This window comes from Zea mays, chromosome 1 (assembly GCF_902167145.1).
Source record: "Zea mays cultivar B73 chromosome 1, Zm-B73-REFERENCE-NAM-5.0, whole genome shotgun sequence".
Taxonomy (NCBI): domain Eukaryota; kingdom Viridiplantae; phylum Streptophyta; class Magnoliopsida; order Poales; family Poaceae; genus Zea; species Zea mays.
In genome coordinates, this window is record NC_050096.1 from 284,747,481 (window position 1) to 284,764,837 (window position 17,357).

The window sequence follows — 17,357 nt, forward strand, 5'->3', positions numbered from 1 at the left end:
GTTCGCGCGGAGAAAGTCGACGAGCACTGCTTCCTATTTGGGATCGAGCCCGGAGCCGATCCAGACTTGCTTGGAGGCGTCGCTGCTGGGGTCGAGGGGGACGGACTTGACCGTCTCCGCTGGCTCGAAATTGCCGGCATTACGCTTCACGTCTGGCACCTCCTTAGAGAGGCTCTCCAGGTCGGCGATGAGGGCCTCGGACTCGGCGAGGGCCTCGGCGTACTCCACGCACTCCACGTCACATTCGAACGTGTGTTTGTACGTGGGGCCGACGGTGATGACCCCGTTGGGGCCCGGCATCTTGAGCTTGAGGTAGGTGTAGTTGGGGACGGCCATGAACTTCGTGTAGCATGGCCTCCCCAGTACCGCGTGGTAGGTTCCTCGGAACCCGACCACCTCGAACATCAGGGTCTCCCTTCGGAAGTTGGAGGGTGTTCCGAAGCAGACGGGAAGATCGAGTTGTCCGAGGGGCTGGACGCGCTTCCCGGGGATGATCCCATGGAAAGGCGCAGTGCCCGCCTGGACCGAGGACAGATCGATACGCAGAAGCCCGAGGGTCTCGGCGTAGATGATGTTGAGGCTGCTGCCTCCGTCCATGAGGACCTTGGTGAGCCTGACGTCGCCAATGACGGGGTCGACGACGAGCGGGTATTTCCCCGGGCTCGGCACGTGGTCGGGGTGGTCGGCTTGGTCGAAGGTGATGGGCTTGTCGGACCAGTCTAGGTAGACTGGCGCCGCCACCTTCACCGAACAGACCTCCCGACGCTCTTGCTTGCGGTGTCGAGCCGAGGCGTTCGCCGCTTGCCCACCGTAGATCATGAAGCAGTCGCGGACCTCGAGGAAGTCTCCTGCCTGGTGATCTTCCTTCTTGTCGTCGTCGCGGGCCTTGCCACCCTCCGCGGGTGGCCCGGCCCTGTGGAAGTGGCGCCGAAGCATGACGCACTCCTCAAGGGTGTGCTTGACGGGCCCCTGGTGGTAGGGGCACGGCTCCTTGAGCATCTTGTCGAAGAGGTTGGCACCTTCGGGGGGTTTCCGAGGGTTCTTGTACTCGGCGGCGGCGACAAGGTCCGCGTCGGCGGCGTCGCGTTTCGCTTGCGACTTCTTCTTGCCCTTCTTCTTGGCGCCGCGCTGAGTTGACGCCTCGGGGGCATCTTCCGATGGGCGGCCCTGGGGCTGCTTGTCCTTCCGGAAGATAGCCTCGACCGCCTCCTGGCCGGAGGCGAACTTGGTGGCGATGTCCATCAGCTCGCTCGCCCTGGTGGGGGTCTTGCGACCCAGCTTGCTCACTAGGTCGCGGCAGGTGGTGCCGGCGAGGAACGCGCCGATGACATCCGAGTCGGTGATGTTGGGCAGCTCGGTGCGCTGCTTCGAGAATCGCCGGATGTAGTCCCGGAGAGACTCTCCCGACCGCTGTCGGCAGCTTCGGAGGTCCCAGGAATTCCCGGGGCGCACGTACGTGCCCTGGAAATTGCCGGCGAAAGCTTGGACCAGGTCGTCCCAGTCGGAGATCTGCCCCGGAGGCAGGTGCTCCAACCAGGCGCGAGCGGTGTCGGAGAGGAACAGGGGGAGGTTGCAGATGATGAGGTTGTCATCGTCCGTTCCACCTAGTTGGCAGGCCAGACGGTAGTCCGCGAGCCACAGTTCCAGTCTCGTCTCCCCCGAGTACTTCATGATAGTAGTCGGGGGTCGGAACCGGGTCGGGAACGGCGCCCGTCGTATGGCCCAGCTGAAGGCCTGCGGACCGGGTGGTTCGAGCGAGGGACTCCGATCCTCCCCGCTGTCGTAGCGTCCCCCACGCCTGGGGTGGTAGCCTCGGCGCACCCTCTCGTCGGGGTGGGCCCGACGGTCGCGGTGATGGTGCTCGTTGCCGAGGCGTCCCGGGGCCGCAGGCACTGTGTTGCGCGTGCGTCCGGTGTAGACCGAGGCTTCCCGCATGAATCGGGAAGTCGCGGCACGATTTTCCGAGGGGTGCCCCTGCCTTCGGGAGGCGGAGCTCTCGACCCGCCGGACCGCGGCACCTTCCAGGAGATTCTTGAGCTCTCCCTGGATTCGCCGCCCCTCGGTGGTTGATGGCTCTCTTGGTCGACGGGCGGCGATGAAGTCACGTCGGGGACTGACCGCACCGTCGTCTCAGGTACGAGGGTGACGTCCAGCAAGCCTTTCGTGAGCGCACTGGCGTCGTCCGTTTGCCCGGAATCGGCGCGTTGCGTGGAGACGGCGCTCGTCCTCGTCTCAAATGCGAGGTCGATGCCCGACGCGCCCCCCGTTAGGGCGCTGGCGCCGTCGACTCGCTCGACAGCCGACGAGGCGCTGCCTCCTGCTTGGCCTTGGTTGCCCCGCCTCCTCCTCCGTCGGCGGGGGAGAGGACGGGGTGAGCTCGAATGTTGTTCTTCCACCACGCGGGGAAGACGTCGTCGATTCCGCCGCCGGCGGGCGGGCTGTCGGCCGCCATTGTCGCTGTCGCACGGCGGTGGAAGGAGTATCATGTCGTAGCTGCCGTCGAGGGACACGAACTCAAGACTCCCGAAACGGAGCACCGTCCCGGGTTGGAGAGGTTGCTGGAGACTACCCATCTGGAGCTTGACGGGAAGCTGTTCGTCAACACGCAGCAGGCCCCTACCTGGCGCGCCAACTGTCGGCGTTTCGAGACCGGGGGGTCCCTAAGCCGACGAGTGAAATGTCATCGCGTGCCCCAGCCCAGATGGGTCGGCGCGAGGCCGAGCGCGAAGGGGGGAAGTGAGGTGGCCGGAGATGGGCAAGAGAGGTAGAAATCCCGCGGCCTTCGTGTTCGTCCCGCGCCCAGGTCGGGTGCGCTTGCAGTAGGGGGTTACAAGCGTCCACACGGGAGAGGGAGCGAGCGGCCTTGCGCGAGCGCTTGTCTCGTCCTCGTCCCCGTGCGGCCAACCCCCTCTAAGAGGGCCCTGGTCCTTCCTTTTATAGGCGTAAGGAGAGGATCCAGGTGTACAATGGGGGTGTAGCAGAGTGCTACGTGTCTAGCGGGGGAGAGCTAGCGCCCTAAGTACACGCCATCGTGGCGGCCGGAGAGATTTTGGCGCCCGGTTTGTGTGATGTCGTGGCCGTCGGAGGAGCGCTGGAGCCTGGCGGAGGGACAGCTGTCGGGGCTATCGAGTCCTTGCTGACGTCCTCTTGCTTCCGTAAGGGGGCCGAGAGCCGCCATCGTCAGGGAGCGTGCGGGGTGCCATCATCGCCTATCTGGCGGAGCGAGCCAGATGGGACGCCGGTCTTGTTCCTCGTAGCCTGAGTCAGCTTGGAGTAGGGTAATGATGGCGCCTCCCATTGACGTGGCCGGCCCGCGCCCTAGGTTGGGCGATGTGGAGGCTCCTCCGAGGTCGAGGTCGAGTCCGTCTTCCGTGGTCGAGGTCGAGTCCGAGCCCCTAGGTCGGGCGAGGCGGAGGCCGTTGGCTGAGGCCAGGGCGGATTTCGAGTCCTGGGGTCGGGCGAAGCGGAGTTCGTCGTCTTCTGGGGCTGAGCCCAAGTCCGAGCCCTGGGTCGGGCGGAGCGGAATTCGTCGTCTTCTGGGGCTGAGCCCAAGTCCGAGCCCTGGGTCGGGCGGAACGGAGTTCGCCGTCTTCCGGGGCTTAGCCCGAGTCCGAGCCCTGGGTCGGGCGGAGCGGAGTTCGCCGTCTTCCGGGGCTTAGCCCGAGTCCGAGCCCTGGGTCGGGCGGAGCGGAGTTCGCCGTCTTCCGGGGCTTAGCCCGAGTCCGTGCCCTGGGTCGGGCGGAGCGGAGTTCGCCGTCTTCTGGGGCTTAGCCCGAGTCCGAGCCCTGGGTCGGGCGAAGCGGAGCTTCCTATGGTGCCTACGGACGGGCCTGACTGCCTGTCAGCCTCACTCTGTCAAGCGGCACCGCAGTCGGAGCGGCGCAGGCGGCGCTGTCTTTCTGTCAGACCGGTCAGTGGAGCGGCGAAGTGACGGCGGTCACTTCGGCTCTGTTGGCTGAGGGGCGCGCGTCAGGATAAAGGTGTCAGGCCACCTTTGCATTAAATGCTCCTGCGATTTGGTCGGTCGGTGCGGCGATTCGGTCAGGGTTGCTTCTTGGCGAAGACAGGGCCTCGGGCGAACCGGAAATATGTTTGCCGCTGGAGGGGGGCCTCGGGCGAGGCGGAAATTCCCCGGGGTCGGCTGCCCTTGTCCGAGGCTAGGCTCGGGTGAGGCGTGATCGAGTCCCTCGAATGGACTGATCCCTGACTTGATCGCACCCATCAGGCCTTTGCAGCTTTATGCTGATGGGGGTTACCAGCTGAGAATTAGGAGCCTTGAGGGTACCCCTAATTATGGTCCCCGACACTACCGGAAAACGAGTCTTTGTCAAGTGACAAGTAATTTACCGAGTGTTTTTTCTCGGGTACTCGGCAAAGAAGCTCTTTGTGCACTCGGTAAAAAAACACTCGAGAAAGAGCTACTTTGTTGAGTTTTTTTGACACTCGGCAAATAGCTTCTTTGCCAAATGTTTTCTTTTTGGCACTCGGCAAAGAATTTCTTTACTGAGTGTTTTCTTTTTACACTAGGCAAAGATAATTTTTAAATCACATTTTGAAGCAGTAAATCAATTTAAATGAAAAAAGATTTTGATACAAAGTTGTATAACTCATCAATATGTACAATTTTTATTTTGGTCATTTCTTCATATGACAAAGTAAAATAAACTTGTTCACAAAACTTACATATCTCTCTTGTATGTATAAGATGTGAAGAATGTTAGGACCACCATGTTGGATGATAAAATGACCAAAGAACCAAAATAAACTTTATAGATCATGAGAAGTGTTATAAAGTTTTGTAGTTTGCAACCTTTTGATTTGAAGTTATCTTGTCAATGAAAACTACGTCTGAATTTTAAAATTTGAATTTTTTAAACGACCTCGGATGAAAAAACCATCAAAATGAAAGTTGTAGATCTTGAAAAGTTATGAAACTTTGCAGTTGATAACTTTTTGATTGAAATCATTTGATCATGTAAAACTATATTTGAATTCTAAATTCAATTTTTTCAAACGACTTTAGATGAAAAAATCACCAAAATGAAAGTTATAGGTATCAAAAATTCATTTAAATTTATAGTTTACAACTTTTAAATTTGAAATAATATTATCATATAAAACTATGTTTGGAGTTTTCAAATTTAGAATTCAACTTTTGTAAACCATCTCGGAGGAAAAACTATTAAAATGAAAGTTGTAGGTCTCAAATAGTTATGCCACTTTGTAGTTAACAAATTTTTATTTTATTCCATTTAGTGCCTCAAGTAATCGATTTACTCCCGTTTTATTGTAATACGTGGGGAATAAAAACGTAATATATACACAAGTGATATAGAGGGTGGAGTGGTATAGAAGGTTACACACGCGAGAGAGGTTGCAAGTTTGAATCTCATCGACCGGTCACAAAAAACGTGAATTCAGTTCAAAAAATTGTGAAAAATAATAGGGTGATGGACACAGCAATGGTGGGGGTTGGTGTTCCCCTGATAAAAAAATTGTTGTTTTTTGGGATTTTTTGTGATTAGTAATTCGCCTACTATATATCATTTTGATTGGGGCCTCAAAAGCTAAATTGAACCTGATTCAAGTTAAATTGGATCAACAATTTTTTCTTAACTCCAACAACAATTCATAAACCCAAGTGGTAGTTAACTTCGTGAGATTAGGTGCACAAACTGGGGTGCTATATTTAGCACCTGTGACTTCAGGTGCTATATTCATTTGATGAAAATTTATAAAATAGCAACTTTATTAGAAGCTATTTTAAGATCTTAACTCTTATATTTGAATATAGGACAAGACTTAAGTCCTCTCTCGAATATGCTATAAGGAGAAGAAGAGCGAGAAAGGAGGAGAAACAGCAACACCGTTTCGATCAAGATTGAGATGAATCTCGCATTGACTGAATCAAACACAGTTTCCGGTCACCTACATACTTTATACATCACCTACCTTAACCGACTGTTTGGTTACGCGGCCGAGCGGCGCCTGGCTCTGGCGAGCCTGGGCAGTGAGAAACGGAATATCCCAGCGTATCCGCGCATGCAACCAGGAATACGTTTTTTTATCTACGTTGCATCTGCGGGTGCAGCCTCAATCTCACTCTATGCAGTTAACCAAACAGTGGCTGCTTCTTAGTCAATGCATGCGTTCGGTCTAGATGAATGTGTGCAGCTTACCAATCACAAGATAAGTGACCCAGTACACACAAAAACAGCTTCTTCTTTTTTATAAATTGAGAATCATCTGCGCAAAGACTGGAAGCGCACTACCACACATTTTAAAAAATGGCTCATCGTGGACTACACATCGCATGGTTGCAGTTTTCAACAGACTACACTACATGTTCTTTGAAAAGTTTACGGCATGGAAAGACACCGATGCCAGTGGCTCCAGTTAAGTTCGTCGCATGTGCTTTCCTCATCTTGTTTGTATATATGTGGATGAATACCTACACACATCATGTGTATACGTACAACTGAGCTCTTTGTCGCCATGTGACCTGCTACTGAAGAGTACGTAGTCGGTGTAACTGAGTTGACCCCTTTTGCTCAATTCCATTGCATGATTCGAGAGGGAGGTGGTGCAACGTGGAAGTGTTGGCCGGCGAGGCAGAAAAATCCCGTGCTCATTTTCACACATATATAATAAGCTTATCTTCTCGGGCTTGGAAACACCCCACTGTTTAACGTTCTCTTGTAGCACCAGAGAGAGGCAGAGGGGCGAAGGAAGGCTAGGTAGGCTAGCCATGGCCCCCAAAGCTCACGTGCTGGTGCTGCCGATGCCATGCCAGGGCCATGTCACGCCGCTGATGGAGCTCTCCCACCTCCTGGTCGACCAAGGCTTCGAGGTCACCTTCGTCAACACCGACGTGGACCGCGCGGCCGTGGTAGCCGCGCTGGAGGCCTCCGGCGGCGTGGCGGCGCTGGGCGGCGGCATCCACCTGGCGTCCATCCCGGACGGGCTGGCCGACGACGAGGACCGCAAGGACATCAGCAAGCTCGTCGACGCCTACACGCGCCACATGCCGGGCTACCTGGAGCGCCTCCTCGCCGACATGGAGGCCGCCGGGCGGCCCAGGGCCAAGTGGCTCGTTGCCGACACCAACATGGGCTGGTCGTTCGAGGTCGCCAAGAAGCTCGGCATCCGGGTCGTGTCCTTCTGGCCGGCGGCCACCGCGTGCTTAGCCTTCATGCTCAAGATCCCCAAGCTCATACAGGACGGGCTCCTCGACGATAAGGGTAACCCCATCTTTTTTACCTGCTCGTTAAATCTCTAGTGTATATTATGTCGATAAGAAATCCACGTGAACCTTTAATCGGTCAGTAGTTACATAAAACGCGCAGAATCAAGCTAACCCCAACAGTGTAAGGTTTCTTTATTTTGAGACCTGATCTACTGTATAGTATATATAGTCTCTAATCAACAGCAACCAGTGGCAGACTTGCAACATCTACTGTATAGTTTATTTGTGACACTTGCTTTTTCTAATAAGTAAATAAATATATACATACATATCTACTATTATCTTTAAAGAAATAATATGGGGTATACATACACATCAAAGCCCTTATCTTTCACTTTCTTTCCTCGTCATCCTTAATTTACATCCCCACAGCGTGGAGAGCTGGAGGCCTCTTCCATTTTTTTTCTTCTCCTGTGATTTTCAGTCACAATCTTGTTTTCACAAATTCTAGTCAGAATACTTTGTTCAAATTTTCCGTCATAATCCTTTTCTGTATTCACATATCATGTAGGCACTTCATCCAATACTCACCTGTGTTAGAAATTATGTGCATATGTTTTTTTGTTTATCAAAACTACTTCATTTGTCCAAAAATAATATCATCCTAGGTTTAAAGTAAGGCCTCCTTTGGCAGGGCTCCTAACGGCTTCGGCTCTGGCTCCTCTGGCTTCTTGGCTTCTCTAGAGGAGCCAAAGCCGTTTTGTAATTCATTTGGCAAAACAACTTCTCACAAAGAGACAGTGGCAGAAACTGTAATTTCATGAAACATTATTGTGTGCCGGATAGAAGGAGCCGGTAGAAGCTTGTTTTCTCGTGCTTCGGCTCCCAATAGCAAAACAACTCTTGCTCTTCGATGGCTTTCGGTGAGGAGCCGTTTTTTAAGACCGTTTGGTACGGCTTCACGAAGAGCCAGAAAATGAGCCACCGAGAGAGCCCTTCCAAAGGGGGCAAACTCATAAATTTTACTGAAGTTATAGAACACAGTCTTAATATTTGTTTCTTCATTTATATTTATCTTATAAAAATATACTTTATTATCTATCTAATAATACCTACTGTATATCATAAATATTAAAAAATTTGATCAAGATTAAGACTAATTGACTTCTTGAGAATGATTTTCTTTGTAGGGTAAAAGTAGAATATGTTAGTATATTTTTTTCGTGATTACAAATGTGTGTCGGAGTTGGGACTCTGGGCCAAGCGACAGTAATTATAATACCTCTCCATCTCACTGATAAGAAGACCAAAATAAAAAAATGACTACATAATTTTATAAAAAAATACCAAAAATTATAGCAGATATATTTGGTGTTATAAACGTTGAAGATCTTCTTTTATATATGAAGTTCTTGAAACATAAGATATTTTAAATTCGAACAAAACAAAAACGTCACTTTCAGCGACACTTATCGTTTGAAGTCGTCAGATTTGAACTGCGGGAATCGAAATCAAAATCAACGCAATGCGCTGAATGATCAGTCCAGGACAATTAATCCGGCCTGTCCCATTCCTATCCCGGGGTGGCCGGTACGGTTTGGGGAATTCCCCACGGGCCACGGCCACGGGGCCACGGCCGGGGAGTTGCCATCTCCAGTTCTCCACTCTTGTTCGTTGGTACCCTGTCTTCTCCGCCCACCTGTGAAGATGCATTGTTTGCCAAGTCGCCTCTTCAGTCCTCACAGAGAGAAGGGAGAGACGGAGAGTGAGCGAGACATGGGCAAGGGCCACGTCCTGGTGCTGCCCATGCCGTGCCAGGGCCACGTCATCACGCCGCTCCTGTAGCTCTCCCAGCGCCTGGTCGACCAAGGCTTCGTTTCGAGGTCACCTTCGTCAACACCGAGGTCGACCACGCGTTGGTGGTAGCGGCGCTAGCTAGGCGGCGGCACGGCATCCACCTGGCGTCCATCCGAGACGGGCAGGCCGACGAGGACGACGACCGCAAGGACATCATCAACAAGCTCGTGGACGCCTAGTCGCGCCACATTCCAGATTGCCAGGCTGCCTCATCGCGCCGACATGGAGATCACCGTGCTTGGCCTTCATGCTCAAGATTCCCGAGCTGATGGCCTGTGCATATGCATGGTGGGTTTGGATAGATTTTTGACCCACCTATAAATAAATGAGTTAGACTTTGTTCCGTTATTTCTACACCACATAGGTTAAATATGATTAGAAAAAAAAATAGTAGATATTTTTATAGATTTAATCCTACTCAATTCTATCCAATATACATGGATTAGGTGGGTTGCATATATTTTTTTGTCCTGTAATTAAATTCAAATCATGAATATCTATCCGTTTAAGATTTTCTTTAGAGACCACTCTAAATCGTATCTTGACAGCAACGAGCAGAAGACTTGCTACATGTAATATATGTTCACTAAGGGCATGTTCATTTTGTTGCTAATCCATGTGTATTAAATCCATAGCAAATTATTATCTGTCTCAATCACGCCCAATACAGTGGATTAGGAATAACCGAACAAACAGAGTTTTTAGTGTGCTCCAGTGTCCAGTCCATTATTCTGAGTTTCTGACGTGCCCGTGCCTTTCTGCAGGGCTGCCAGTCCGTCAGGAGACGTTCCAGCTCGCCCCGGGGATGCCGCCGCTGCACTCGTCGCAGCTGTCGTGGAACAACGCCGGCGAGCCCGAGGGGCAGCACATCATCTTCGAGCTGGTGACCCGGAACAACAAGCTGAACGATGAGCTGGCGGAGATGGTGGTGAGCAACTCCTTCTACGAGGCCGAGGCCGGCGCGTTCAAGCTTTTCCCGGGCATCCTGCCCATCGGCCCGCTGTCCGCCGACGGGGCGTTCCGGAAGCCCGTGGGCCACTACCTGCCGGAGGACGAGCGGTGCGTCAAGTGGCTGGACGCGCATCCGGACGCGTCGTCCGTCGTGTACGTGGCCTTCGGCAGCATAACCATCTTCAGCGCGCGCCAGTTCGAGGAGCTGGCCGAGGGCCTGGAGCTCACCGGCCGCCCGTTCCTGTGGGTGGTGCGGCCGGACTTCACCCCCGGCCTCAGCAAGGCGTGGCTCCACGAGTTCCAGCGGCGCGTCGCCGGCAGGGGCATGATCGTCAGCTGGTGTTCCCAGCAACAGGTCACCCCTAACTTCGATCGATGGAGCCCCTGGCCACATGAACAGTCGATCAGAGAGTGATATTCATTTCTTCATCTTGGCAGGTCCTGGCGCACCGTGCGGTGGCGTGCTTCGTGTCGCACTGCGGGTGGAACTCGACCATGGAGGGTCTGAGGAACGGCGTGCCGTTCCTGTGCTGGCCCTACTTCTGCGACCAGTACCTGAACCGGAGCTACATCGTCAACGTGTGGAGGACCGGGCTGGCGGTGACGCCCGACGCGGACGGAATCGTAGGCAGGGAGGAGCTGAGGAGCAAGGTGGAGCAGGTCGTCGGCGACGCCGACATCAAGGACAGGGCGCGGGTGCTCAAGGACGAAGCCCACCGGTGCGTCGCCGAAGGAGGGTCCTCGAACGACAACTTCAAAAAGCTCGTGAATCTGCTCAGTGAATGATGAGAACCGGGAGACTGGGAGCATCGTGTCCAGTGTCCTGGCGTTGTAAATGTTGGTGCACTTAGGGCTTGTTTGGTTTGATGGCTAACTTGTCATATTTTACCTAACTTTTGTGTCTAAAGTTAGTTCTTCAATTCGAACGACTAACCTTAGGTAAAGTGTGACACATTTAGCTACGAACCAAATAGCCCCTTAATCTCCTTGATTGTAAACAGTGGTGGAGCACCTCTTACGGTTAGGGGTGCTAATTGATCGCAATCTAAATTCTTCTTGACAAAATGGTAAATTTTAAATAAATTTTATTTTAAAAAATAAAAATAGAGACTAATTATAATCTGATCCGACACTTAAATCTTATATTAGTTCATTGCCCGTGCGTTGCGACGGCGCACAACGCACACAGTCATAGCAATAGAGAGCTATATTGTTTAGAAACTCTAAGAAAACATCTAGTCTTTCGTGGTCACGACATACAAAATCGTGATGGAAATAAGAAAATGCAATGAAAAATATTATGTGAGTATACATTGCATAATTCTATCTCACAAATATATATAATTAGAAGTAGAGATTGGAACTGAAAATATTAGTGAAACTCTTTGTCTTTATTAATAATTCAGACCCCGTTTGCCAACATTACATGTAAACCCACTCCCTGTTTCAAAATTCGACAGCTCCGACTCCGAACTCAAATATCCGTAAAAAAGAGTAGCAAAATCACTGGTTCCAACCAGAAACAGCTCCGAACATGCCAACCCCCACCCCACACAAATAGCCCAACAACTCTATTTCCACACCAGGAACACAACTTCAGATTTTAGAATCAAGCACATAAGATTTAGACCATAATATTAATGTGTTATTTTTCCGACCAGTAAGTCACCAGTATCGGGACACCTCAGTCTTGGGAGGAGGTGAAACAACTTCATTAATAGGTGGTACAAGAACAAGATCTTCAACTGGTGCCATTTCCTCTTCGAGAGGAGCAGGCTCAAGAATTTCCTCTGATTCTTCAGGTTTGTATGTAAGAAGCAGCCTCTTAGGAAGTTACTGATGAAAAATGATAAATTGACCTTATTCCAATACTCAGAAGAATATCTAATACAAGAAATAAACAACAAAATCTCAAGATGCTACAAGGTTGATTGTGAAATTAAGTTTACTAATAGAAGCAAATAAAAAATCAGTTGATGTGTACACCTATAATTGAAACAAGAGATTAAAGAAAACTGGTGAAGAAATTACGGAGGTTTCAGCTACAGCAATGTGTGCTTCAAAAAAAGCAGTGCCTAAAAAGCAGCAGCGGAGCCGAAGAGACCAACCCCTCCCAAGTGACTCCCTGAGACCAGAACCAGAGCCACGCAGAACGGAGCTGCAAGTCGCCTCCAGAGACCCATCGCTACAACATAGCCCCAACCTAAACCGCAGGCGCGGAGACGAATCCCTGGTCAGAAACTGAGTGCCAAAACGTGCATGCGTCGGAGCAGAGCCGCAACACGGATCAGAGGCGGAGGGCAGGCATTTGGAGCTCACCTCGGCAGGGGGGGCACGCAGAGCGGATCTCGCGCAAGGGGGCGCCAAGGACGAGGGGGGCACGACCTCACCCCTGTGGATGCCTCCCTTATCCCCTTAAGGCTTTGTTTGGGTAAGGAGGGATTGCAGTGGATTGTGGTGTTTTAAAGGGATTGAGAGAAAAATTAGTTTATATTACACTTCAATACACCTCATACCAGTCTAATCCACTCCAATCCGAGATTACCCAAACATGCCCTAATAGAAGTAGAGATATTGTGCCCTAAAACAGAACAGACCTATATCCCAATCACTATGTCTTCATTGAGTATTGATTATTTTTCCTAACTTTCAAGACCACATAATAGTTAAAAACATCAAGGGAGATAATATAAAGCATTTAATATGTTGAGAGATTGCACGCAAGTAAAACAATAGGAAGGAACATCCTAACGAGGCATCTCCATGTAGCGCCACCTAGCAAAATACTTTCAGTCTGGTGCTTTCGCATGCCCCGAGAAGCTCTCTTGTAATTGTAACCACAAAGATCTTCACTTACGCAAGCGGCAAGCCACCAAGTAGCCTATTATAAAAGGCAGTATTTGGTATAAATTCTAAATCAAGCATTTCATCCAACACAACCTCCCATCCCTTTCTTTTCCTATGCCTCCCAAATCCCTGCACCAGCACATGATAAGTTTCACCATCAGCCTCAAAACCCTTCTCCTTAGAGCATTTCCAAGAGGGACTTCTATAATTGGGACCTAAAAAATTAGGAACTGATTTCTAGGGATTAGGACTCAACATTTTTTACTCCAACAGCTACTCCTAAAACCAAATAGTTAATATTGGTCTCATCCCTGCGATTTGGTGGCACCGCATTGACATTTTCCATCTGCGCGTTTCTGCTAGATGCGTATTTTTCACGCACTGCATCCATCACTTCGCTGATAGCCAGACTGTGGCGCACAACTCAAGTGCAACGCCACCATGTAATCTGCAGTTCCAAACCACACCAAAAAGATCATCAACATTAGAATCTCTTCGGCAACCCTGAGCATCGTGTTAACACCAACAAGGAGCTCCTCCTTGTATATCTCAGGATAAAGACATGTCCAGTAACACATTAGTGCAAAGGCATAGCATATAAATTCTGAAGGGCTCTTTATTATCTTCTTTTAGAAACAAGCTTTATTTTTATTGTTTCTTTAAGATTGCCCAATATATGACAGCAACTCCCCACACATTCACAAATATCACTACCCATCTTAGATGCCCATGCAGAGTTCGAAGAAAGCACCTTGTATAGAGCTCTCCTTGTGTCAATTGGTGCAAACTGAACACAATTATTAAAGGAGAAGTCGAGAGAGTAAATCTCAGCTTGGAAGAAGATCTGTATTTGTTGCTAGGTAAATTGCTTAGCTCCGCTAGTGGCCTCCCATACCTAGAAATATACAATATTCAGAGCTTCATGCCACGCTTTGTGTTTATTTGACTCAAGAGTATTCTGAATAAAATGATTAGTCCAAGAGCTAAACCATCACAAAGACTCGCCTTAATTGCCTTATCATCTCCAAATGTAATTATACATAGCTGCAAATGTGATATCACACCAAACAACTATGAGGTAGAAAAAACTATGATACGTCAAACCTCCAAGTGTTGTCTAATATCATCACCATCATTACAGGAATAAATTTGTACAGTATGCCTTGAATAAACAACACCTATTATAATGATAAATACATTAGAGATCTGCAGTCATAAAAGGACAACAAAACACTGATTAAATCATCTCATCTTAGTAGTATCTTACCAAACAAGGTTCCACCATGACTCCAAATTATGATATTAACTGACACAGCTAGATCCTTGACCACACATGCTTCAGTGTAGAAGAATGAGTTAGATTTATATGAACTGTGCAGCCACCTCCTTGCTGTTGGTTGGCCATGTATATTGCTTAGATTGCTCGAGCTGGCAGAGCACCACGAAATCCTAAGCAACCCCCATTTCTCCGACGAATGAATGTCTAACGCACAAAAACAAAAACAGAAGCAGAAATTGGTGATGCATGTGCTTACCCTGATGCGTATGGTGTTCTGTTTGTCTCAGAGGAGCTGTGAGTCATCTAGGCCCCTTTGATAATGTTTTGGTAATTAATGACAACTACTTGTGGACTAACGATTCTTGGAGTAATAAGAATGCAGGGTTGGACCACATAGAAATGAAATGTTGAAGAGTCATACGCATTGGTTGTGGATCAGATGAAGGCAAAGGTATAATATAGGTTTTACTTTTGCCGGTCTTGAGGAGTTTAGAGAAGATACCTGACCGGATTAGTAGGCTAGATAGCCGTACTATTAAGAGGGGTCAATGACTTAGACCTGTGTAAAACTTAGTGCCTCATAGAGCATCAAGTAGTTGCATTTGCATGAGGACTAACAGCGCTTCTCATTTCGTAAGTTAAAAAGTTCATTCAAAAGCTTGTTTGAAACTTGAGAAGTCTTGGTCGCGTGGACTGTCCGGCCCTTGGGGGCGGACCGTCCGCGATCCTTCAGAGGGTCCGAGGTTTGACCATTTGTATTGACTCTATGCTCTTTTGCACTGCGGACCGTCCGGGCCTTAGGGCCGGACCGTCCGCAGTCCTGACCAGAGGAAGGTGGCTTCGGGTCAGTCCCTGAATTATAGCCGGACGGTCCGCCTGTGAGGCGCGGACGGTCCGCATGTGTCTAACTCGTTTTGGACAGGGACTGTGTGTTTTTATAGATTTGTACTACGGACGGTCCGGGGGACCAGTCCGGACAGTACTGTCTCAGGTCGCGGACGGTCCGGGATTTATAGCCGGACGGTCCGCGTGTGTTAACTCCGTTTGATCCGAGGCTCGGGTGTTTGAACTTGCCAGGTCACGGACGGTCCGACCTTGATGGGCGGACGGTCCGGACCCACCTTTTGAGTCTGCTCTGACATGTTTCAACGGTCATTATAGCCGTTATGGTGTACGGCGGACCGTCCGACCCTAGGGCGCGGACGGTCCGCGTGTGCGCAGAACTGCCCCCTTTTGTGCATAACGGTTGGTTTTAGATGGGGGACTATAAATAGAAGGGTAGCTCGTGTGTGAGACCTCTCTTGGCCATTCCTTGCATACATTGAGCTCACTTGTGATCCTCCAACTCACTCTCTCACACTCTTTGCTTGAGATTGCATTCTAGTGAGAGATTGAGGATTTCTAGTGCATTTGCATCATTTGGTGATTCTTGAGGCACTAGGTGATACACCGAGCAAGCGTCGTTGGCTTGTTACTCTTGGAGGTTGCCGCCTCCTAGACGGCTCGGGTGATTGTCTCCGTCGAGCTCTCCAAGAAGATTGTGGAGAAGCCGCGGTGTTGATTGTGAGGGGTTCGCGCCTACCTCGCCGGAGCGGCAAAGGTGACATTAGTGGAATCGAGGTATTGAGTGATTTCTTGTCCACTTGGCTCAAAGATCAAGTCGTGTCTTGATAGAGGAGCAAGTGAGAGCTTGAAGTCCACCTCAACGTGGATTAGGGGTGATCGGCAAATCACCGATACCACGAGATAAATTTCGGTGTCTATTCCTTCTAGCATTTACTTATTGCCTCGCAATTGATTAGTGATTTGCTTATTGTTCTTCAAGTATTCAATCTCCGTAGTTGTCTTTCATACATTGTTTACTTATTGACACTAGTAAATTTATTCCTCCTGTTGTATTGATTAAATTTATTTAGTATTGTTGTTTTTAGTCAAAACCGTCTATTCACCCCCCCTCTAGCCGGTGTCCTAGATCCTACAGGAGCGTGGTGATGTAGCAGCTGCTGGGCTTATTAGCCGCTCAAGCGTGGCCATACGCAGAGGCGGAGAGGCTGGTGGGCGGTGGTCACAGCCGTAACAAACGGGCAATCGACTGGCGGCGGCGCGACGGCCTGGCCGGTGCGGTGGTGTGGACATGGATGCGAGAAACTGGGAGGCGGGTCACCTGGAGGCGGAGACGACATGAGCAGATGTGGAGTCGCGACTCGCGAGTGAAGCGTGGATGCCTCATCGATCGTCGCCTAGGGTCTCGTGGCCTCGTGGTTGGGGTGGACGGCGGCTGTCTCGCAGAGAGGGCGGTCGCGGCGATGGTATTGCGCGGGGATGGCGTTCGTGCCCGTGCGGATCGGGGGGAATGGTGGACGGGCCAATGACGGGGGCGCCGCGTTGGCGTTGATGGGGGGTCTATCGGGGGCACGGCGGGAGACGGGAGCGGGGGCAGCAGGGTGTGGACGCACTCTTTGCTCTCTTAATAGAGTAGTATATATTATGAAATTTAGAGTTTATTGTTATCCCTACTTATAGTGCACTCTGCAATAGGGCATTGGCGCTGCCATACGCCCATACGTTATAAACATTCTAATGTTATCACAAGGTATATATTCAGCCGCCCATCTAGTGCATCATGAGGCTTAGTTATTTGTTACATCTCATTTTCCATATTTACTTTTTCTATTTGGACCTAAGTTATTTGTTGACTATGTGTAAATTAAGTCTTTTTGTTTGAAATATTTTAATTTTCGTTCCATAAAAATAATCTTGATAATTTGTTTCCTTTACTGTTTTTAATTTTTTTGTATGTTTTTTCTTTGAAACGTTTCAATTTGCCTTCCATAAAAACAATCTGCTGACTAATTTGTTTGATTTTGCCTTTGATTTTTTTTGTCTGTTTTATTTGCTTTTTCTTTAAAATTTTCAAATTTGTCTTCCTTAGAAAGATCTGGATAATATATTTCTTATTTTATCTATGTTTTATTTGGTTTGTCTTTTAAATCATTCAATTTGTCTTCCATAGAAATATTCTGGTTATTTATTTTGTTTATTTTATTTAATATTTTTTGTATTATGTTAATAATTTTTACTTAGTTCATTTGATCTTGATTAAATGGTTATGAGAACCCAGTGTTTGATAAATTGATAGTCTTGAAACATTGCATTATCTTTATCTGAAAAGATTTGTGCCTTTGTTTATTGTAGCCGTCTACACTCGAGTGTCACGAGACAAACCACGTTAGATGT

At 49.4% G+C, this 17,357-nt stretch overlaps 1 protein-coding gene across 1 annotated transcript; it reads left to right on the forward strand.

Moving 5' to 3' along the window:
- Positions 1–6,274: 6,274 nt before the first annotated feature.
- LOC100382376 (UDP-glycosyltransferase 83A1) lies at positions 6,275–10,885 on the forward strand. Its single transcript, NM_001175121.1, has 3 exons — positions 6,275–7,241; positions 9,808–10,349; positions 10,433–10,885. Exons 1-3 carry the CDS (start codon positions 6,749–6,751, stop codon positions 10,778–10,780), a joined length of 1,383 nt encoding a protein of 460 aa, NP_001168592.1. The 5' UTR covers positions 6,275–6,748; the 3' UTR covers positions 10,781–10,885.
- Positions 10,886–17,357: the final 6,472 nt, after the last annotated feature.

What these genes read in the sequence shown, in the direction of transcription:
- LOC100382376 (NM_001175121.1), top strand. Translation starts at nt 6,749, where the DNA reads ATGGCCCCCAAAGCTCACGTGCTGGTGCTGCCGATGCCATGCCAGGGC. An exon ending in CGGGCTCCTCGACGATAAGG is followed by an intron (nt 7,242 to 9,807) that starts GTAACCCCATCT and finishes GCCTTTCTGCAG; the next exon opens with GGCTGCCAGTCCGTCAGGAG. An exon ending in GCTGGTGTTCCCAGCAACAG is followed by an intron (nt 10,350 to 10,432) that starts GTCACCCCTAAC and finishes TCATCTTGGCAG; the next exon opens with GTCCTGGCGCACCGTGCGGT.